This window comes from Canis lupus, chromosome 15, assembly GCF_011100685.1.
Source record: "Canis lupus familiaris isolate Mischka breed German Shepherd chromosome 15, alternate assembly UU_Cfam_GSD_1.0, whole genome shotgun sequence".
Classification (NCBI taxonomy): Eukaryota; Metazoa; Chordata; class Mammalia; order Carnivora; family Canidae; genus Canis; species Canis lupus.
The window spans coordinates 8,061,203-8,083,570 of NC_049236.1; the positions used below are offsets into that span (position 1 = coordinate 8,061,203).

General features: G+C 55.3%; 1 protein-coding gene across 1 annotated transcript in view; it reads left to right on the forward strand.

Moving 5' to 3' along the window:
• Positions 1-22,368, forward strand: part of CSMD2 (CUB and Sushi multiple domains 2) — a gene marked incomplete at its 5' end in the record, with an annotated part of 437,990 nt that overhangs the window by 230,457 nt on the left and 185,165 nt on the right. The window contains 2 exons of the mRNA XM_038557633.1: positions 11,643-11,969; positions 15,507-15,701. Coding sequence (XP_038413561.1) covers positions 11,643-11,969; positions 15,507-15,701 — 522 coding nt within the window. The remainder of the gene's footprint in view (positions 1-11,642; positions 11,970-15,506; positions 15,702-22,368) is intronic.

Consider the following 22,368-nt stretch of genomic DNA (forward strand, 5'->3'; position numbering starts at 1 on the left):
GTCCTAAAGGGGCTCTCTCGGGCCACCCCGAGTTCCCCTGGGTCCCTGTGGGTGCAAGGACATGCAAACACGCTTCCTTATGATCACGGTGAGCAGCCACCAAGTGTTCGTTTCCTGTCTTCAGTGGGTGGTGGTCTAGGGTATGGCTGGGCTCTGGGTGGCCAGGACCATGGCGCGTTCTGGGCTCCCCGGCTGAAGATGCTGCGCCGAAACAGCCCTACAGGAGATGGCACGGCTCTGTGGCCGGGCTCCGGGGAAGGGGACAGGCCCTTCGGAGCTGTCACAGGTGGAGCTTGCACCCTTTCTTGAATTGTCTGTGCATTAGGGAAGGCTCGGGGTCCAGGGCATGTCTCAGCCCCAGAACTCTTTCCCCAGATAACGCCTGTGCTGTTTGGTTGACCAGGATGAAAACCTGCTGACGCCGATCTTCTCCATTGGTCGAGATCTGATGCTGTTGCACAGAAAGAGCCCCCATGAGGGTCATTCAGGGATCCTGGGCTCTCGGGCAGCCGAGGGACCTACAACGGTGAGACGCACCCTTGCTTGGCCCTCGAGGAGGACCGGGTCCTCGACCCACTGTTCCACCCTCATGGCTCAGCTCTTCAGAATCCCAGACAAAACCCAAGATCGACAGGCTAGCCCTCAGTGTAGACCTCTCCGGCACCAGGCCCCCGTCGTACCCCCCGCCTCGTGTCTCCTCCCACTACTTGGCCTTCCCCTGGAAAGTGGCACCAAGCGCAGTTAGCATCCAAGCCCTCCTTCGGGCCCATAAAGGGGTTTGGTGAGAATGTTCTGGATTTGGAAATGCCCACTCACTCATCGCGGAGGAGAGGGACTAAGGACTGGAGAGCAAAACCTGGTCTGGGGTCTTGCTTGGTTGCACAATGGGCTGTGCCAGGAGAAGGGTGGGGAGGTGCCCGTCCTGCTGCGTCCGTGGGCTGCTGAGCCTCGGAGACGGGCTGACCGGGAGCGTCAGCAGCAGGCCTGGCAGACGCCCCATCTCAGACTCGACAAAAATGGGTTGTATCCCTCCCTGCGCCCGGCGGGTACCGTGCTCCGCACTCAGTGCTGAGCTCAGCGCTCAGAGGCGTCGTCACGGGGAGTCTTCACAGCAGAGGTGCGATTTAGAAGTTATTAGTCCCATTTCTTAAAAAAAAAAATAAAAAAAAAGTCCCATTCTACACATGTAGACATGTAGACGCAGCCTCTCACCCCCCAGCCCCTGCCCAAAAAAAAAAAAAAAAAAAAAAAAGTGCACAAGTGAAAAATACCAGGCAAACCCACATTTATTTTTCAGGATTAACACGTGTTCCAGTGTGGGAGTACGGGCTTGGCTTGGCTGTGTCTGTTTTTCAAAGAATTCATGATCTGTTTTCGAGGCAAAAGCGAAGCCCCGCGAGTGTAGACGCGATCTCTTCCCCGGCACGCATAGTGGGGGCTTTCCTCGTGCTCTGGTCCTCAAGGTTCTAGACCCGTGCAGGGAGCGGCGCTGGCGACAGAAGGCCTGGTCAGCAGCTGACAGGCACGTCGGACCCGCGGTCAGAGCCCGGGTTCGAGGAGGGCACAGCGCCGGGCCTGGTCTACACAGCGGCCTCCATGAAGGGCCCTCAGGTGTAGGGAGCAGCCCACACGTGTTTAGATGCACTTGGGGCCGTTCCAGCATCTGTCTTCTGTTTTCAAAAGCGTCCCGTTTGGGCAACGCATTATTGGTACCGTAACCGTGACCCAGCAGACGTTATGCCAAGAAGGACTGGATGCTGAGGGGCTCTCCGGGCCCAGGCCGATGAGGCAGGATGTGACGGGCCCTTCCTACCCGTCCCCACCCCCGTGCCACTCACCCCTCACTCACTGCGCCCAGAGTCCCAGGCCCCTTTCCAGTCCTCAGGCTCTCTAAGCTCTTTCCTGCCCCAGGGCCTTGGCACCTGCCGTCCGCAGTGTTGGAATGTTCATCAGGGGACTGGGTGCTTGCACCTGTTGACCGCCGCATCCCCAGGCCAGCCTCGTCTGGCCACCCTCTCCGACAGGCGGCCCTTCACCTTCTGGGTCCTTCACGTCCCTTCTTGAGCAAGTCCAGAGGTCTCGGTGGGCTGCAACAGCAGACACTGGTTTCTCACTTGGATCCTGTGAGGGCCGCGGGGCCGCTGTGGCTCGGGCGGTGGCCGGGCTCTACGTGGCCCTCGCTCCGAGATCCAGGCTGCGGGGCCATGTGGACGGAGGGCGCGCCATCCGGGCGGCAAGCAGGGACTCGGGACGTTAGCGCAGGGCCGCAGCGGGAGGCGGGGACGGACGGACAGGCCACACGGCTCAAGAGAAGCGCTGCTTGACCGAGTTTCCCAGTGGACGGGAGGAGGGAACGTTCTAGAAAGATAGCGTGACCTGGGCGAGACAGAGTTAGCCTTGCTGTCTGCCCATGAGTCGCCCGCGCGCTGGAATGTGAGAGGCGGTGGGGGGGTGGGCTTGCGAGGAGCCTGGGTCCCGGGTCTGTGTGCGGGGAGCCTCCGGGGGCCCGTGCGGCCCGAGAAACTGCGACTCCCGAGGCCCCTCCGGAGTGGCCGCTGCAGCGGGACAGGGACCTGAGTCGGCGGGCAGGCCGGGGCTGCGACAGGGCCCGGACAAGGGTGACCGCGTGCTTGGCCCCCGGCATCGGGGGGACGGGGAGCAGTGGGAGGGAGCGGCGTTCACCCTCGAGGTGCCCCGGGATCCCGAGACCAGGGCTCCAGGTCCCTCCCCGGGGGGGCGGGGGGTGGGAGGGGAGCCCCCAGCACCACGCAGGGGGCTGAAACGGCGCTGAGCCCAGGGAACATTCCAGACCCCGGAATCCCCAGAAACCGCATTTGAGGGAGCGGACTGGGGAGTCCGGGACGGGCCGTGTTTGCTCTAATCTGCCGCGTGGCAGAGTCCCCGCGCCTCTCCACGCTCCGAAGCGTCCGGTTCCCAGGAGCGCCGGGTCAGCGTCTCCGCAGCAGCACCCGTGCCCTCCCCCGCGGCCCCGACCGAGGCTGGCCACCCTGACCTCCTCTGAGGAGGCGGCCGCCGCATGCCTTGTCCCCTCGCGCGGCCTGCCTCTGTCACGGCGCCGACTTCGGGGAGCAGAGGGCTTGCTTCGGGGTCTCACCAGCGGCCCCCCCCCAGCCGTGCTGGGCACCCCGCTCACTCCTGCGGTGCTCGGGTGGTAGCGACATCACAAAGGCCGCAGGAGGCACAGGCCTGGGGCCCAGAATGGTGGACCCGGGGGGCCGTGGGGGTGCGAGGTGGGAGACTGGCCCCCACGGCCTGTGCACGTCGGGCGGGGGGGGGCTCACAGGAGCCTGCGGGCGGCAGCCAGAGCTGTTCTCCCGTGGTGCCTTCTGCCCGCGCCCCTCAAGGCCTCGCCTTGCACCTGGCACTGGGCCGCGACCCCAACCCCGGCAGGCGCGAGAGCCTCGGCATGCACTGGCCCCTCGTGCTTCTCTCCATCCAGCGACCAGCCCCGCACCCTGCAGGCCCCGGTGGGGAACGCGGCGCAGTGCACACGGGCCTGCGCTCTCCAGAGCGTGCGGCCCACCAAGTGCCCGCGTCCCTGCTGACCCTGCGCTCAGACATGCTCGTGACCCTGGTCTCCCCGCAGCCTCGGGCTCGGGGCCCAGCGTGGGCTGTTGGAGAAGCCTGCTCCGGGGTCTCCCCCACCCCACCTGCTGGGGCCCTGGCGCCTCCTGCGCCCTCCACCCCCCTGCTCGGCCTCCCGGCCCCCATCTGCTCGGCCCTGCCAGCACCTGTTCAACTTCCCACAGCTTCTCCCCCGAGACGTCAGCCTGTCCCCCACGCCCCATCACACTGGCGTCTGGTCCCTTCCCACCTGCCCAGTCTGAGCCCGTGTCCCCACAGCCGCCACCGACCTTGCCACCGAGACCCCGAGGGCGGCTTTGTGCCCCCCCAGGCCGCCTGCTGTCCCCGCCTGGGGGCCGCCCTCAGGGTCTCCTCCCACCTGGCCTCTGCCTGCCGCCCAGCATCTGTCCATCCTCCTGCACAGTCCAGGCTGTCTGTCCTTCCCCCGCCGCCTCCCAGTGTTGCTGTGCGTCCCCACGTCCCTGTGGACCAGCTTGACTCCTCAGCCTCCCTCGGCCAGGCCTTGTGCCCGAGGGTGACCTTCCCCGGGACGGACCCCGTATTTGGAGACCATATAGATACTTAACTGTGATGAGCTGCAAACCTCTCCTCTGCGCTTGCTCCTTGGTATTGGGGTTTTGTTTATGGAGACTTCTGAGACCCCCAAGTTTGTCATTTCTGGGGCCTCAACACCACTTCCCGCGCGGTTTCTGCTGGGGTGTCCCCCGAGAGAGCCCTCCTCACCACCGAGACCCTCACAACCCCCCCGTATCCCTCTTTCCGGTGGCTCCACGGCACGCTGGGCGAGTGTGAGTCTCACCCCCCACCGCCCATCTGGGGGGACCCTCCGCCCTGTCCCCTCCACCCGCCATGGGCCTCAGGTGAAAGGCAGCCCCTCGCCCTCGCCCTTGCCCTCGCCCACGGGCTTAGACGGCCACGCCTGTTTCTGTGCTTTCCCCACGGGAAGCTCGTGCCTGGAGCTCTTCCTGTCGCAGCTTCGGGATATGTCCCGACACCTGAGCGGCAAGGGGTCCTCGGCTAGGGACATAGTAGGTACCTGCCACGGGCTCCGGAGCAGCCCGACCGGCGCCTGCGAGCCCGTGGTCCCCGCGCAGCACGAGGCTTGACCACCTGGACTCCCCTCTGCATCCGCGAAACCACAGTGGTGTCCTCCGCGGGGCTGCGGTCCGGGGCCGGCTGGCCCCCCATCCGCATCAGTCCCCATCCCTTAAGGGGATGTTGGCTCTCGTCACCTGTGTGTCCCCAACACACGCGGTCCTGACCAGTCCAAGGTTTCTGGAAAAAGAAAAAAATTGGTGTGAGTTGCACCTGGAGTCGTGTCCGATGCACACAGTGATTGGAGGATAATTGTCACTTTAAGACGTGAGCTCGTCCTCCAAAGACCTAGTGCGTCTCCTGCTTTTAAATGATCTTCATAAATAAATAAATAAATAAATAAATAAATAAATAAATAAATAAATAATCTTCTCTGCCTTCCAGGCAGTTTTGTTGTTTTCATGACACGGGCTGTGTTTGTTCATTGTTTTAGGACTGAACCTGATTTGCCAACACGTTGCATATGGGATTTCTTTTTTATGCGATGGGTATGTTGGTGTGTGAGTAGGCGGGTGTGAATATGTGTATAATATATACTGTTTTAGGGGAGTATTCGTATCAAAATTAATTTAAATAGCGAGGCTGTTATGGTGTGTTTAGAGTCTTAAAGCTCTAGCCACGAAACCACCTGCTCCTTAAAGCACATTGCAGTTCCCTCGGGTTTTCCTCTTCACACAAGTTTGGTATTTGAGAATTTGCCAGGAAATTCCGTTTTGTCGAGACTTCAGATTTGTCGGCAGGTCACACACGCTGTCTGTGACTCGCTTACCGCCGTAGCCGTCCTGTCCCATCTCCGCGCATTTGCACCTTCTCTCTCCTTATAGCTTGGGTAGCCCTCGTGGCGACACGTCTTGAGCGAGAAGTTTCTTATTTATGTACCTTTTCCATCATTCATTTCTGTTTTTTTTTTATTTTTTTTTTCATTTCTGTTTTTTATCTTTACCAACTTTACTCTCCCTTCCGTCCTTGATCTAGCTCAGTTCTCTCTGTAGCTTTTGAGTTCGAACATGCACTTCACTTATTTCTCTATAATTTAATGGTGAATGAGGCTATGAATTTTCTGTGAGCTGCAGCTTTGACCTCACATCATCATCATCATCATCATCATCATTATTTTTACTAGTCCGGGTTCACAGATTTCATTTCCTCTTTGAACTCGAGAACTTCTTCAAGAAAGAGTTCTGTGAGTTTTCAGATGATCTGCAGAGTCTTCTGTCTTCTTGGAGGGTCAACTTCTAGTGCGTCTGTGCTCGCAGCCCCACACTTCCTGCTTCACGGGGAGGTTTATGCAGATTTCCTCGTAGCCTAAGATAAAGTCCATTTCCGTAATATTTCACGGACGTTTGTAAGGAGGGTGATGTTCCTTGTTTGGGAGCCACACGGTTTCATATAACACATACACACTCAGAGTATTTTACAAATCCTCTTTATTTTTACTTACTTTTGATTTCAGATTAGTGTAGTTTCCTCCAACTTTTGCACTTTTTTCGCACTTTTTAAAAAAGATTCTATTTATTTATTCAAGATAGAGAGAGAGAGAGGCAGAGACACAGGCAGAGGGAGAAGCAGGCTCCATGCAGGGAGCCCGACACAGAACTCGATCCCAGGACCCCAGGGTCACGCCCTGGGCCGAAGGCAGCACGAAACTGCTGAGCTACCCAGCATCCCAACTCTTGCATTTTTAAAAAATAGTTTATTTGTTCTGTCTGAAGCATCCTGTCATATCTTCATTTTGGAACGCGTGCCTCATCCACTGCTTAAATATCACCTTTGGGTTTGGTTTCGCTTTCTCATATGCACCCCCCCCCTCCCGCCCACCCCGTAATTGAATTATCATTTTGAAAGCCGGCAAAGCCAGCAAAGACAGCAACAAAAGAGAAGATAGTAAGAGAGAGTTTTTCAACAAGCCCCTTGTGTTTCCTACTCCAGATCATATCAAATAATGATCTGATGTTACACACGGTAATTATGCGTACACACCTGTTCATGAGTTTTCCGCCTTCATCGTTTTTCAGAAGTCTGAGCGATGGCAAGCCCTCTGATTTAAAAGTTTCTCCAAGGCTGAGATCCATGAGCATAATTCCTTCCAAAAAGCGTAGGTACCTTATCTCCGTGTTTTCACCTAGGTGCTTGATAGCGATGAGATGCAGTCACAGCACTTGATGTGTTCATTCTGGACGCGGAGAGGCAAACCCCGCCACCCGAAGCATTCTGAAGTAGCACGCGGTGGGATTTTCCAGAGCGACAACAGTCAGACCTCTGTAGGACAACGCATACTCCCTTCCCCTGCCCTCGTGGCAACAAGTCTAACTTATTTCTAAGTGCATAAAATCGAGCTTAGTGGGGCTGCGCTCTTGTTCCGTGAGTGTCCGTTCATGAGCTTCGTCTCCTTCCAGGTGCGAGAGGGAGTGTCTCTTGGTGGCTTTCCGGAGGGCTCTTGACCCAAAACGAGGTTTGTCCAAGAGTCCAGTGTGACATTACAGCCTCCACGGGTCTGATCTTGAGATTAAGACCCCCTTCGTGGGTGGTTTGCATTTGCCTCCACCAGCCCTTCTGAAACTGTACATTTAGGGTTCCCGGGGGAAGCTTCTAGAACCTGTGGGTGCTCTGGACCCGCTGTGGGAGTCTCCGGAGGCTCAGCGTGGGTGAACTTTGATACTCGTCTAATGTGAAGTCTGAGCTATCTTGGCCCCTTCCCTCGTGTCACTCTGTGTAAGCCGTGTGTCTTGTTCCAAAATGAGAATTATAGCTTACCGGGCTAGGCTAATTTGTACACGTGTATTGTCATAAATAATGTTTTGTCTCTTGTCTTGTTTTTTTTTTTTTGAGCATTTACTCTGCATTTCCCCTCTTTATGCTTCCCCGTTGTTCCCTTTGCATTTCATTTTTTGCTAAATTGACTGCATTTCTTTTTCCCCTTTGGTAATTTTGAAGATAAGCTACTTTATAGTCTATTACTAATTACTCTTAACGTCTTTGAAAACATGGTCTAACCTATATTTCTCTAATTAACCACAGAAACTATATAGCAGAGTTTCTTGAAGATGAGGAAATTAGCATATCTCCTTGCTCCAACTTTGTGCTTTCTATCAGTGTCATGTGCAATGCTTTACCCTGGGGTTTGGGCAGGAGTGATATCTTTTATCTTCTCTTCGAAGGAATATTTGTTACGCTTGCATTCTGTTTTATAACTACGTTTATAGCAATTATTTAGATTCCTTACTATATGGCTCATTTGCCTGTTCCTAATCTTTTTTTTATTATTATTATTAACCATAACTTTCCCATATTTGAGTTCTTCATTTCGATTCATCTCTTGGTTGGGTAGAAAACACCTGTGAGTGGTTATGTTTGTTTTTGTTTTTGTTTTTTTAACGAATGTTATGGGAATAACATATTTCTTGAGGTCTGACTCTGTTGTCTTTGCTGTTTAGCCACTTGGCTGGGCCATTCTCTTTTCTCCTCTAAATTATTTAGGAACAGATCTGTACTGTGTCTAAGAGAAATGCATTGAGGGTCATGGCACAATATTTTGTCTTAGTTTCCAAAGCTGACTCAGGTATCCACCTGTTTTTCAGACTTTGGTCAATTCTCTTGCCGGGACGGAGGTGGGGAGGGAGGTGTGGAACAGGATGTGGACATGAGACACACATATTCATGCCCCCATCTTTTTAGGCAGTATCCACCATTAAATACAGTAAACCCTTGAACAACATGGCAGTAGGGGTGCCAACCTCTCCCCACCCGACCCTGTTCAGTAAAAAAAAAAACCCATATATGATTTTTGACTCCCCTAAAACTGAACCACTAATAGCCTACTGCAGACTGAAAGCTTTGCCAATAACGCAAACAGTTGATCAACACGCATTTTGCATGTTACGCGCATGATATGTTGTATTCTTACACTGAAGTAAGCTGGAGAAAAGAAAGTGTTATCAAGAAAATCATAAGGAAGAGAAAAAGCATTTACAGTACTGGGCTACATTTATAAAAAATAATCCATGCGTAAGTGGACGTGTGCATTTCAAACCTGTGTTGTTCAGGGGTCAACCGTACTCATTGATTCATTCAGCAAGTATTGATTGAGCACCTACAGTGAATGCACCGGGCGTTGTGGGAGCCACTGGGGACTGAGAAGAGTCAAACAGACAAGACTTCTCGTCTCCTGGAGCATGTGTGTATGTGCTGGGTAGAGGGAGGGACAGACCGTAAACGGGTGGCAAAATCGTCTTCTAGGGGGATGGTAATGCTACCGTACGTATACAGCTGCTCAAAATGGTGCACCTAGAGCTTTACAAGACGGCAACCCACTACAAAGGGGATAAAAAAACAAGAAAACTGTGATGGCGCCATGGTGGTGGAGGGGGATGGGGACTCGGGATGGCCTTCAAGTCCTCCTCTGCGGCAAATCCGTTGTGCGCACGCTCACGGTGCTTCTGACGGCCTCCCCTCTGAAATCACGGTACTTCTTTTTGCCTCCGATCCACCTCGGTGTGGTCCTACCCGTAGGCAGGTCTTGTGATTTTGCCCCCTGGTCTTCGAGGTCGTTGGCTTTGTTGGGTTAGGATTCCCCACGATCTGCATTACTCTCACAGCTGGAGACAGCACGGCCCTGCGGGGGCACCCTAGAGCCCCCCATGCCTGCGCTAATGTGAGGGTCAGGAGTCGACAGGTCGATACTCCGCAAATTCTAGGAACAGCCCATGGACTCCAGTTTTTGGCCCGGTGGGTAGTACTGTTCTCATAAGGGGATGTTGAGGGGTGGCTGAGAGCTTGGCCCCTGGAATCAGATGGACTTGAACCTGCTGTTGCCATTGACTGACCAAGCAACCCTGGCAAATTACTTAACCTCTGCGTGCCTCGGTGTCTTTGTCTGTAAAATGGGCTACCTACCAAATAGTGTTACTAACGGATGACCATGACCGTGCTCGGAACAGGGCCTGCGCTTGGTCATCATCATTAGCGTATCACCGCGATCACTATTAACCATATGTTGTGTTGCCTGAAGGCTTTGTCACGTCCGTCTCTCCCCTCGGCCCAGACTCTCTATTCCTCCAAAACGGGAGACTGTGGGAACACGACTGGCTGTGTCTTAGGGGCCAGGTTCACTTCGCAGAGTCGGATGGGATGGCTTTGAGTAGCAGGCGGGGAAGGGGATTCCTGATATAGAAAAGGGGAAGATGGGTCCAGTCAAGGGAAGAAAGGAGCAGCTCAGCATAAGGAGCCACCAATTCCTTTGTTGTGTGCGTGTGCTTTTTTTGCAAGCATGATTTCATGATTATTTTTTTCACCTTAGCTTCATTATAATTAATAAGCCAAATATTGTGCTCACTTAAGTTTCAGTATCATTAATGCCCAACATCAATATAAATGTCATAAGGGGACTTAGGTGTTTGCGCATACTAGTTTTTACCCTCTTTATACTTTTACATTTGAAAGTGTTTAGTACTATATGTTGGCAAATTGAACACCAATAAAAAATAAATTTATAAATTAAAAAAATAAATAAAAGTGTTTCGTAGAAGCCTATATCATTTTTGCAGTCAGAAAAATTAAACACTGTTTTCATCTTGAAAAAGTATTACCCCAAAACCTATTACTCGAAAACAATTTTTATTCAGGGGCTCATGTCCAGCCTTTATCCACATGTAAATAAATGTGTAATAGCTGTAATCGGAAGTATACATATAATTTTATGATCTACTGTTTTACTTAAAGTGATGCTTAACGCTCTTTTTTCTGCAGGGTTGTATTTATCACTTAAATGATTTCGTTCAAACCCCATCACGTTAAAGGCTATAATTTACCTCGTATTATTAGGCTGGCATATAGGTTGTTCACATTTTTTTTCCCTCTGTAATGAAATTATGTCACTATAAACATCTTTGTCCACGTGGCTCTTTTTCTTTTGAATTAGTTCCTAGAGATTCCTGGGTCAGAATATTTGAATATATATTGAATATATATATTCAAAAACTATTTGAATAGTTTTGTGGCTATTGATAAGAATTCACCTACTCCCTTCCAAAAGGATTATATCAGCTTTACTCTGCAACTGGCAATAAATACCTAGGAGTTTCCACGAAGCCTCCACAATATTGGGCTGTATATTTTTTCTTAATTTTTTTTTTACTAGTGAAATGCACAGTGTTTTTGTAGTCATTCTATTTTTTCTCCCACGAATCCCATGAGCCTACCCTCTGCTCATCTTGCTAATGTTCTTTTTTTTTTTATTTATTTTTCTTGCTGATGTTCTTTTTTTTTTTTTTTTTTTTCTTGCTGATATTCTTAAACAATTCTAAAAGCTCTACTTTAACATTGGTATTTACCCCTTGGCCATATTGGTTGCAGTTTTTTTTTCATTCTATTGTTTTTCCCTTTTAATTTTGGTTCAGTGCTTGCTTGTTTGCTTGCTACTCCATGTATATAGCACATCCCTTGCCTCAACCTCCCCCGGGGGCCTGTTAGTCACTGGCATGAAAAGGGTTTTAAAGTAAGTGGTTTCAGAGGAGTGTGTCCTTAGGGCAAAGCAGGCGGGAGGCCAGGAAGTGGGTAGGCCGTGGGGATGGGCCAGCCTCACGCCTCCCCCAGGTTCCTCCAAGGCTTTGGTCTCTGGAAGACAGTTGCCCAGCACCCCCGTGCATAGTTCCTAGTTCCGTAGCTTTGAAGCTGCCTGAATCCCGCGGGCACACCTGTCATCCCATTTAGAGACCTGGGCCCGACGTGCCCTGCCCCCCGCTACCCCGGAGACCGTGTCCGCCGAGGACCCAGCAGGCCTCCCGCCCAGCGCCCAGCGCCCAGTGCCCAGCGCCCAGCACCCAGCGCCCAGCACCCAGCACCCAGCCAGTCCGCCCGACCCCGGTGTCGCGTTTCTTCCTTGCTCGTTAGGCCCAGCAGGTGTCCCCGGGCGCTCCCTGACCTCCCCTGCTCCTCTCTTGCAGTTTCCTGCTTCTTCAACTTCACCAGCCCGTCCGGGGTCGTCCTGTCACCCAACTACCCCGAGGACTACGGCAACCACCTCCACTGCGTCTGGCTCATCCTGGCCCGGCCCGAGAGCCGCATTCACCTGGCCTTCAACGACATCGACGTGGAACCCCAGTTTGACTTCCTGGTCATCAAGGATGGGGCGACGGCCGAGGCCCCGGTCCTGGGCACCTTCTCAGGAAACCAACTCCCCTCCTCCATCACAAGCAGCGGCCACGTGGCCCGTCTCGAGTTCCAGACCGACCACTCCACGGGGAAGAGGGGCTTCAACATCACCTTCACCAGTGAGTCCCCGCTCGGTCGACAGCGCCCCCAGGGAGGAGCAGGATGAGAGGGGCCCAGAGCCGAGGGCTGGGCGGGGTCCCATGATCAGAAACCAGAAAGCGCTGGCTGCTGGCCGGGGTGCTTTTCCTCGGATTCCCTCTCTTTTGAGCATTTGCTTCCTGTAGGTGTGACGTGTAAGGTCCAGCCTGGGCCCTCGCTTCTCCCTCCTCCCTCCACCTCCTGGAGGGCAGCTGTGTCACCCGTCCTCATCGCCCACCCCCCTCAACGTGCCCTCCCCTCCCCCGCTCCTTGAACACCTCTTACGGTTGACATTGGGTGTCCCCAGCGGGGCTCGCGCTCTGCTTGGCCCAGTTCCCACCCAGGAGTTGAATCAGGAGCAAAGGTCTGCAGTGGCGGCGTTTCTGCTTGGATCTGAGGCTTAATAAGCTGTGTTATCGGGGCACTTCCCCGTTGCCCTCTTGGGGCCACAGTCCAAAACCTGTACCCTCCCAGTTTCAACCCTGGGCTGCTTCTCTAGAAGCAGCCTGAAGCTAAGTGCTAATCCTTTTCATTCCTGTGTCTCCTGGGACCGTAGCGAGGAGGAGGGCGCGGGGCCGAGAAGCAGCAAGACTGCCAAGGTAGCAGCAGGTGCTCATGGGTCATGAGGAGCCGTGGACCGCGCGAGCTCAGCCAACGCCGAGCAGGCGGGTGGGGCTGAGGCTGCACCTGCGGGGCAGGTCCGCAGATCTTCTCCGGGGGCCACCGTGAGATGCAAGCGCCCACTTCGCATCCTGCCCCACGCACAAACACGCACGGAGCCTGGCACCTCCCCCACACAACTGGGTCCCCGGGCCCTCGGTGAGCTGGGGTCGTTCGTTGGGGACCTCGGGTCCCAGGGCACCGCCCAAGCTGGAGCCGCTTCCCAGCATCCCTTCCATACCTTGAGGAACACAAGCACACTTGCTAGCAACAATCTCAGGGCGTGCCTCTTCCCGGGACACCTGCCCCCGCCGCCCACTGGAAGAGGACGCAGGGCCCAGGCCCACGGCACCGCCTTCCCAGGCTCGCACTGCCGCTCCGGCCTCCAGCTCATCCACATGTGCTTGCTCCACATGAGATCATGAGCCCTGGACAGCTGGGGGCTTGCATGCTTGCCTCCGTGTCCCTGTGGCCAGCCCAAAGTCTGGACCCGCTAAGGATCGGCAAGTGCTCGCGGAACTGAGAGCTCCATGAGTGACCAATGCCCTTTCTCCCCCCCAACCCGGTGGGAGGCAGGAAGAGGAGGGGCGAGAGGCATCCTAGGGACGGTGAGGGCGGGCCACCCCGCAGGCTCAGTGCCGGTGCGCAGGGCAGCGGCGAGCCGGGGACGGCACTAGCTACTGTGTCCCGCCAAGGGCCCACTTTCCAGAAAGCAGCCGGCGCTGAGTCCTTGGTGGAGGCTGGATGGAGAGGCAGCAGGCGGGGACCTGACCCAAGGGAGGCTTCCTCCCCAGGGCTTCTCCGCTCCTGAAAAAATGACACACGTACAACACATACACACGGTGCAAACAGGGCATGTCAAAGAACAAGTGTTAATTAGGCCCCGGAGCCCCCCCACCTCCACCCCCAGGGATGATTCTCGCCAGACTTTGCTGTTTCCAGAGATAGTTGGGTGCATAAATAGACATAATTGCTTTACACTTGGCCCCGTTGCTAAATCAGAATACCCAAGGGGATGAGGCCCTGGAATGAACATGTTTGGAGTGTTTGGAGCTGATGCCAGGGTAGCGGGTGCTGCAGGAGTCCACGGGCAGGTGTCGGGGGACAGACCTGAGGCTCCTCGGTCACACGTGGCCGACGATCATGTGGGCCGAGCTTCAGTCTGCGCCGCGTGGGGGCCCCCCTCCCAGAAGCCCCTCCGTTGCAAGACAGCATGGGCTGCTCCTCATCGTGCTCGCTTGAGGTCGGCGCCCCGGTAACAAGGACCAGCGATCCCCCTGCACGCCCAGCGCTCTGGGCAAAGCGGGTCCTTCCTCCTTCTGGGGCGTTTGAGCGATGATGCGGGCGGCTGCCACCCCCAGCACCCGGCGCGGCCGTACCCCGTGGCCGCCGCTGCAGGCCGCCCTGCACAGGTTCAGGAGCCAGGCTCTGTCTGCCCCTTCCGCACGCCGGGAAACTGCGGCTTGGAAAGGCGCACGGGTATTAAATCCTTGACTTAGAGCCTTTGCCCCTGACGTTGGACGTGGCTCCATAGTCCCTTGTGGCCCCAAGCACCGCCCTGCTTCCGCAGCATCTCTTGAAATGTCAGGCAGCCTCCCGGCCATTGGCCCCGTGAAGGAAGCTGGGGCCCAAGTGTGGGGGCGCCCACCCGGCTCCACAGGGGATCATCACCTCATTGCCACATCAGAGGCCCCCCGCGCTGGCCTCCACTGGGAAGGACGCCCGGGTCTGCGGGGCTCTTGCCTCCAGCAAGACCCAGCAGCCTCTGAGGCCCTTGTGTCCCTGGTTGTGCACGTGTTTCAACCACTAGGGGATTTCGGAGGCTTGCAAACGGGTGTGCCCGCCCAGCCAGGGCGCCCGGTCCCCTGGGGGGCTCCGTCCTCACGACAGCAGGGATGCACGGGGCGTGTGGCTCAGAGGCTGATGCTCCAGAACCTGGCGCCCCTGGGGAGGGCGGGCTGGGGACGTGCTCCGTGGAGGCAGAGCGGGCCTGGGAGGAAGGCAGGGGATTCATACCGCGGAGTCCTTACCATCTGTCAGGCGCCATCCCAAACATCCTCCACTGTAGGATTCATACCAACTTTCCTTTTATTTCTGTCCCAAAATGACCCTGCCAGGGAAGTACGGTCCCCACTTTATAGGTCGGGAAACAGGCTCAGCGCAATTACATAAGTTGCCCAGAACTGTGTACTGAATAAGAGGCAAAGCCCAGTGAAACCCGCACGTGCCCTCCCTCCCGTGCCCCATGCCCCTGCGTCGTCGCTTGTCTGGACGGGCGAGAGGCAGCCTGACGGCCGCGAGGAGATGAAGGGAATGGCTTCCGACAGGCTGGGGGCCAGGGCACCTGCTTTCTGATGCTTAGTGTCTATTAGTGTCACAGGACTCAGAGTCCAGCTCATCTGCAACATAAATGACCCCGTAACTGTCTGCGGTTAGGGCAGCGCGGAGTGCATGTGACAGTAGGAGGCCGCCTGGCTCCTAAGCCACGTGGAGCCTCAGTTTCCTCATTTGTAGCCTGGGGTCATCGTGCCGACCTCATGGAGTTGTGCAGGCTGTGAATGAGCTGACGTGGGATACACTTGGCCCCGTGCCTGGTCCCAGGATGCCCGTTGGGACCAAGTGGGACTGGGTGCTCAGGACGGCGGGAGAGCCAGTGTGTCAGTGTCCTGCTCTCTGCCCAGGACAGCTCCGGGTCCCGGGGTCTCTGGTTCTGGGGCACCTGCCCCGCCTCCAGCACAGCGGGTCTTTGTGGAATGGCGGGGGGGCCTGGGGCTGGGCTTAGAAGCTCACTTTCTCCGGGGGGTGGGGCCATCTGCGCACCGGCCTTCCTAATCACACCCTGACCCCCTTCCACACAGCCTTCCGACACAACGAGTGCCCTGACCCTGGCGTGCCAGTGAACGGCAAGCGGTTTGGGGATAGCCTCCAGCTGGGAAGCTCCATCTCCTTCCTGTGTGATGAAGGCTTCCTCGGGACCCAGGGCTCGGAGACCATCACCTGCATCCTGAAGGAGGGCAGCGTGGTCTGGAACAGTGCCGTGCTGCGCTGTGAAGGTACGTGCGGGCCGGAGCTTCGTCACAGACTCTGCAGAGGCCCAAGAGAGCCGTCTGTGTGGTCCTTCCCCCGTCCCAGGCCCTGGGCGGCCCTCTCACCCTCACCGGGGTGGCAGGGCTCTGTGGAATGACTTAGCATAGAAATTTGCATTGTAACTGGAGGAATGCTGGTTTGAGGCCATCAGGCATGAGGACGCCTCTTCTCTCAACGGAGAGCCCTCTCCAAAACCCCGCTTCCAGCTCCTGCCCAGGGGAGCTCTGTGAGCCCAAAGCATTGTCAGCGCTGCACAGGCTCAAGGCTTTCAGGCTGCCTGGCACTCTCTCCTCCACGTGCCAAGCACCCGGGCCAGCGTGTGGGAAGGCCAGGAGAACGAGCGGGGGAGCCGCACAGCACACCCCGCCCGGAGCTGACGGGTGGGAGGAGGATGAGGGGGGACCGCTGACCACTCGGTGCGTGTGGCGGAGCATCTGAGTGCAGGTGGGCTCTCAAGCCCCTGGGCAGAGGCTGGAATCCTGGCAGGTCACCTTCTCCCTCTGAGCCCCTGTCTGCTCCAGCTGAAAGCAGAGGGAGTGATAAGAACAAGGTATAAAGGGCAGCTCCTGGTGTAATGTGAGTTCCCAGAGGGTTCGCTGTGCTGCTGCTGGGTTGGAAGCTCCTGAGGTTAGGGCTCCTCCTTGGCCCCACAGCCACAGCTGGCAAATGGTTAGACACTTAGATGCTTGTTCAGTACTGGTTGGTGAGTTACTGGATGGAAGGATGGATGGATGGATGGATGGATGGATGGATGGATGGAAGGAAGGAAGGAAGGTTGGATGGATGGATGGATGGATGGATGGATGGATGGATGGATGGAAGGAAGGTTGGATGGAAGGATGGATGGATGGATGGATGGATGGATGGATGGATGGATGGAAGGAAGGAAGGAAGGTTGGATGGATGGGTGAAAGACCTTAAAATATCTGTTCTAGGTTAGTCCCTCCTAATGGCCTCCAGAGCCTGACCTCCCCTGCACCGACTGTCCTTTGCCTCTACCCTGGTGTTTACCCTCTGAGTCACCCCGGGCAAATGACTTGGCCCCTTTGTGCCCCAGCTGCCCCATGTATAAAGTGTAGCCTGGCCACAGGGTCATTGTGGGCATGCACTGTCCTTGGAGCAGTGGAGCCGTGTCTGGCAGGGAGGCAGCATTCAGTAGTGTTGGCCATGAGGATTATTTTAACCCAGATTTTAACCATTTCTTCACCAGACCTGTCAGATAAGTACTGCTCCACTTTGGGGGTTGGGTGATGCTCATCCATCCTTCCGGGCACCGGCCTCAGTCCTGCCCTGAGCAGATGGCTTTTCCCCCCCACGTTCCCACAGTGAGGTCCACACAGTCTCACTGCTATTTTCTCCAGTGGAGTGACCTTTTTTGGAAATGACCAAAGCTTTAGAGTCAGAGAAACAAGGTGAAAGTCATAGCTTCACGCCTTCCCAGCCGTGGAACTAGGAGGTGACATCAGCCCATCCTGGCAACAGCGGGGTAGCGGAGCGTGTGGGTTGGGGCTGCTTGCAGGTGAGGCACAGCCTCTGCCAAGCCCCCGTGCAGAGTCCAGGTCTGGAGGACTGTCCACCTCTCCTTCAGGCGCCCTCATCCTCCCTCATCCTCCCTCATCCTCCCTTCCGACGTCTGTGGTTGGCCTCTCCTTGGCCCACCTCCTCTAGGACACCTGCTGTCTCTCCTCAGCAGACCCTTCCCTTCTCCTAATTCCTTTTGTTCTTCGGGGGCCACTGCTGGGCCGCTCTCTTGGACACTTGGTCCCCAGTCATTTCATCTTTCCTGACCAGCTCCGCGACCTCTAGTCCTGTCTCCCCACCCAGTTCCCCGGGGGGACGGGAGCCCAGGCTCCCAGTGTCCCCAAGGCTGCGGGGGCCCCATCCTCGTGGGCTGACCAGCACCCGCCCCTGCACCAGGGCTTGGAAGCTGCAGACTGCACCCTCTGTGCGGCCTGCCCTCCTGGAGCGGGTGCTCCTTGAGCCCAGAGCTGCTGGTGCGTGGGGGCCCCGAGGCTGTGCGGGCATGCCCGACAGGACTAGACCCACTGTTTCACGGGGCAAGATCCTGATTTGGGGACTAAAAGGGCCCCGTCCGTCACTCGGGTGGGTGGGGGCGGGTGGGGGAGTGCCAAGATTGGAGCGCATCAGACACAGGGAGCACCCCAAGATCCGCACAGGGACGAGCCTGCTGTTTCCTCGGGGGGCTAGCCGCTTGCTGGCTGCTGGCCTGGCTGTCAGGGACCCAGATAGCAGCATATCGGGGGGCAGAGCGAGAGACCCCAGCTCGGGTGGTCAATCCCGGGCTTAACACCGTGGGGCAGTCGGGGTGGAGAGGCCCCTGAGGACACGGACCACCCCCACCCCCCTCCGGGGCTCCTCTCCCCCGTGTCCCAGCCCCGGGAGAAGCCTGCTTTGTAATCAGCATCTTTTGTCTTTTCCATTTTTTTTCTCATTGTGTTTTTGATTAAGTGTCCCCACCTTGTGGACAATTAAATGCAAAAGCTAATAGTCTTAAAAAAAAAAAATCTTTTAATATATGCTAAGAGCCACTTAGCTTCTAAGAGGCTCTAATGGGACAAGGGAGAAAATGGCATCTTCCCCTAAATTTAGAAAGAAGGACGATCATCCGGTTGCTCTACTGCAAAGTCGGCGAACTTTTTCTTAAAGGGCCATCTGGGGAGGTGTCCTGGGCTTCGGGGCTGGAGGGGCCTCTACTCAGGTAGACGGTACCTAAGTGGACGGGCTGGATTTGGCCCCCAGGCGGCCCCCGGGTGTCTCTAATAAATAAATTTCTTTAAAAAATCTTTAAAAAAAAAAAAGCAGGTTTTGACTCTTCCCATCCTGATAGAAAATTAAAACAAAAGGAAGTGTATTGTCTGTGGCAAAAAACCAAGAAGACAGGACCCCACATGGAAGCATCAGAAATTGGCAGCATAAAACAGAATGACAGCGGTGAGACAAACACATCAGTTATGACAGTAAAGGTAATTAAACTCCCTATTAAAAGACAAAGAATCTAAAAAAAAAAAATTAAAAAAAATAAAAGACAAAGAATCTCAAAGAGGGTTTAAGAAAAAAAAAAAAAAAGGCTGCTTATAAGAAATACCCAGGGTGGGGGGGGGTAAAAGGAGATCGATCATCTACAGTGAGTACGTAGACTCATTTTTGCAGTAATACTTGGTGGTTGTAAAAAAATCTAAGCAAAACAAACAAAAAATCTAAGCAATACGTAAGTGCGATTAAGTTCAAACTGAAAATCCTCATTTCCCCACCCGACTCCCTCGCACAAAGTGGTTTGAGTTTGGTGTGAACGCGTCCACGTTGTTGCTCTCCGGGTGCAACACCCCATGTGTTACTTTTATAATCAGAAAATTACAATGTCCTCTAGAAACGACCGAAGGCCGGTTCTCCCCTTGCGCACAAGAGGAATCGGAGTCATCGTTGTCGTAGCTCATTTAGGCCTCAGAGGAAGGAGTCAGGGCGATCACTGAGGCCCTGACATGATCTCGCCAGCTCGCCTGGTCCCCCCCAACCCCAGGAGAAGGATGTCGTCCTGCTCCGAGCGCAGGAAAGCGGCAGCCAGCCAGGTGGCTTGTCCTGCCTGCGACCCCCCCAGCCACTGACGGCCAAGCGTCTGCATCGCCCTGGGGTCGAGGCTGAGTGCTCCGTGTAGGTCGGTGTACAGAATCCTCACGACAACCCCAGGAGGTGAGAACCGCTGTTGTCCTCCTGTCCCAGATGAGACAGCTCAAGTGCAGGGCAGTGACGTGATTTATCCACAGCGAAGTGCGTGGGACGGTCAGGATCCCAGGCCGACAACCGCTACTTTAAAAAAAAAAAATTATTTATTTATTCATGAGACACAGAGAGAGAGAGAGAGAGAGAGAGAGAGGCAGGGACACAGACAGAGGGAGCCCGACATGGGACTCGATCCCGGGACCCCGGGGTCACGCCCTGGGCCGGAGGCGGCCCTACACCGCTGCCCAAGAACCAGTACTTCTAAGCACCAGATGAGGCCTGCGTGGTTCTCGTTCTGGGCGTGTGGAACTGCTTCTGGCCACCGGCACCTCCTCCGAGGGGGCGGTCAGCCTGGCGCTGCCCCGTCCACCCGCAGTGGCCGGCAACCTGGGCCCCAAGCCACACCGGCCGCTTCCTAACTGTGCTTCTGGACCCGTGGGCGGACCCCTTGTCCCGGCTCCCGCGCTCTGCGGTCAGGCCCACAGCGGTGCCCGCCTCACGGGGGGTCGTGAAGGCAAACGCACGGGGAAAGAGAAAGCTCGGCGTCTAGCCCCCATGAGGCTCGGGGAGGACTCGCTCTTGGCCCCCTTGTGCCCCAGCTCTGTTTGCGGGTGCTCCCCGCCTGGCGCAGCTTGAGCGGTGGGGAGCAGGAGTCGTGGGCCCCGTCACGGGGGCACCAACCCCTCACCAGCAGCCCGGGGCGCCATCGGAACCGAATCCCACAGCTCTGGAAGCTAGAAGGCCAAGGTCGGGGGGTCTGCAGCAGCCGGGTTCCTCCTGAAGCCGCTCCCTTGGTGGCTTCCAGATGGCTGCGTCCTCACGTGGCCTTTGCATTCTCACCTTACGGGGACGCCGGTCCTACTGGACCAGGGCCACGTCCTGATGATCTTATTAACCTTGCTTACGACTCTTTCAGGGCTCTCGCTGCAAAGACTCCTGGGGTTAAGGCTTCATCCTATGAATGTGGCAGGGGACGAAGTTCGGGCCTAACACCCCGTCTGTCTACCCTTCAAACAGGATTTCGTTCCTTCGACAAAGTATTTATTGAGCACCTGCCGTGCGCGGGCACTGGGTCGGGCACGGGGTCCCTCTGCGGTCTTGGTCCTGAGCTCTTGTCTGTGTGCAAAGCAGGAAACCTCCCCGTCTTGGCTTCCGTTGTGTGTGTGCGTAGGGACTGTGAGTGTGAGCGTGAGTGTGTATGAGTGTGCGTGCATTTCCTTTATGTGCCCCCCACGCCTTGAGCGGAACGTTCCAGACAGCGCACGCCAACCACACAGCTTCACCGGGTCCAAACTCACAGCCTGTTTTGCGGCATCCGTACCCCTCCCCGTCGCCCCCGCCACTGCCCCCTTCTGGGGTGATCGTGGAGCAAATTCCAGGCGAAATGGTTCATCCACAGCATTTGAGTGTGTATCTCTAGCAGATAAGAAGAACTCTTTAGGACATAAGTGCAATACTATTGCCCTCGGTAGCTCAGTGGTTTAGCACCGCCTTCAGCCCAGAACGTGATCCTGGGGTCCCAGGATCGAGTCCCACGTCGGGCTCCCGGCGTGGAGCCTGCTCCCCCTCTGCCTGTGTCTTTGTCTATCTCTCTCTGTCTATCATGAATCAATAAATAAAATCTTTTAAAAATAAATAAATTAATTAAAAATTTAAAAATGAAAATAATTACTTAATACAATCAAATTTCCATAATTGTCCGACACTTTTTTTTTTTTAATTTTTTAAGCCAGAACTCTGCTCGGGTTCCCACATCACAGTTACCGCACACTTGTCAGCTCTTTCAGTCCGTGGATGTCTCCCCCTGCCCCCCAGCCCCGGCGAATATTTGTTGGCGAAGCCGCGTCGTTTATCCTGAATTTCAGTGATCACATCCCTGAAAGGAGGTTGTTTAACACGATCGTCTCTTTCTTGTAGTTCCTTTAATTGGCAGTGGGGTCTAAAGACCTAATCAGATTTAGGTTCCATTTTTTGACCGGGAATATGTTGCGGCCGGGGCTCTGCGCCACCGTCAGAGACACGCAGTGCCCAGCACGCTCTTGTTTGAGGATGTTGAAGCCACCAGCGGGATTGAGAACGTTGTGCCCAAGATCGCGAATCCGAGAAACCACCGAGGAGCCGACACCGATGCAAACACACGAGGTTTTATTCACAAGCTCAAGCTTGGGTCCAAGTATACCCAACACAGCGGAGCAGGGACTTGGACCCCGAGACTAAGAGGCGTAGCAGCTTTATAGGGACCAGTGGCCAATGGGATTCGCAGAAAGTTGCACAGTCATGCTGGTCCACATGCATGTGGCTGATTGAATTACATTTTACCCTAAAGTATCCATTTGAACTGGCCTATCACTGAGCCAAGTTCCGATTAGGGTGTGCCCCGGGCTTGACTAGGGTGGGGCAGCGCCCCTAAGCAATAAGCAGGTCAGCACAAGGCGGGTGCAGCACAAAATGGAGTTAGTCCTGCTCTGCTTGTCCAGGGGTAGGGGATTTTTGTTAAATTTCCTGGGTCCCACAAGAAGTACCCACCTGCCACCGTTTCCTCCTGTTGTATGAGCTCAGATACTTAAGGAAAACTTGCCCCCGTCACCTCCTCGGTTACCCTGATGTATAGTTCAGGAAGGAAAGGCAGAGAAAAACCCCATTATTTTCCTTTATTTATCAGTTTTTATTCAATGAGTCGATCCCCTAACATCGCCTAAAGTTGGACGTTTTTAAATATCATTACATTTTAGTGGATTTAAACAAATCCATCGCAGTTTTCCCTCTAACCCACGTGCCGGTTGTCCCGTTGGCCGGTGGGAGCCTTTAGGGAGCGGCCCAACCTCCTCTAGAACAATCTCTGTCCCCGACCTGGAATCAGCCATTTCTCCAAGGAGATCTCCAAGGATTTCATGT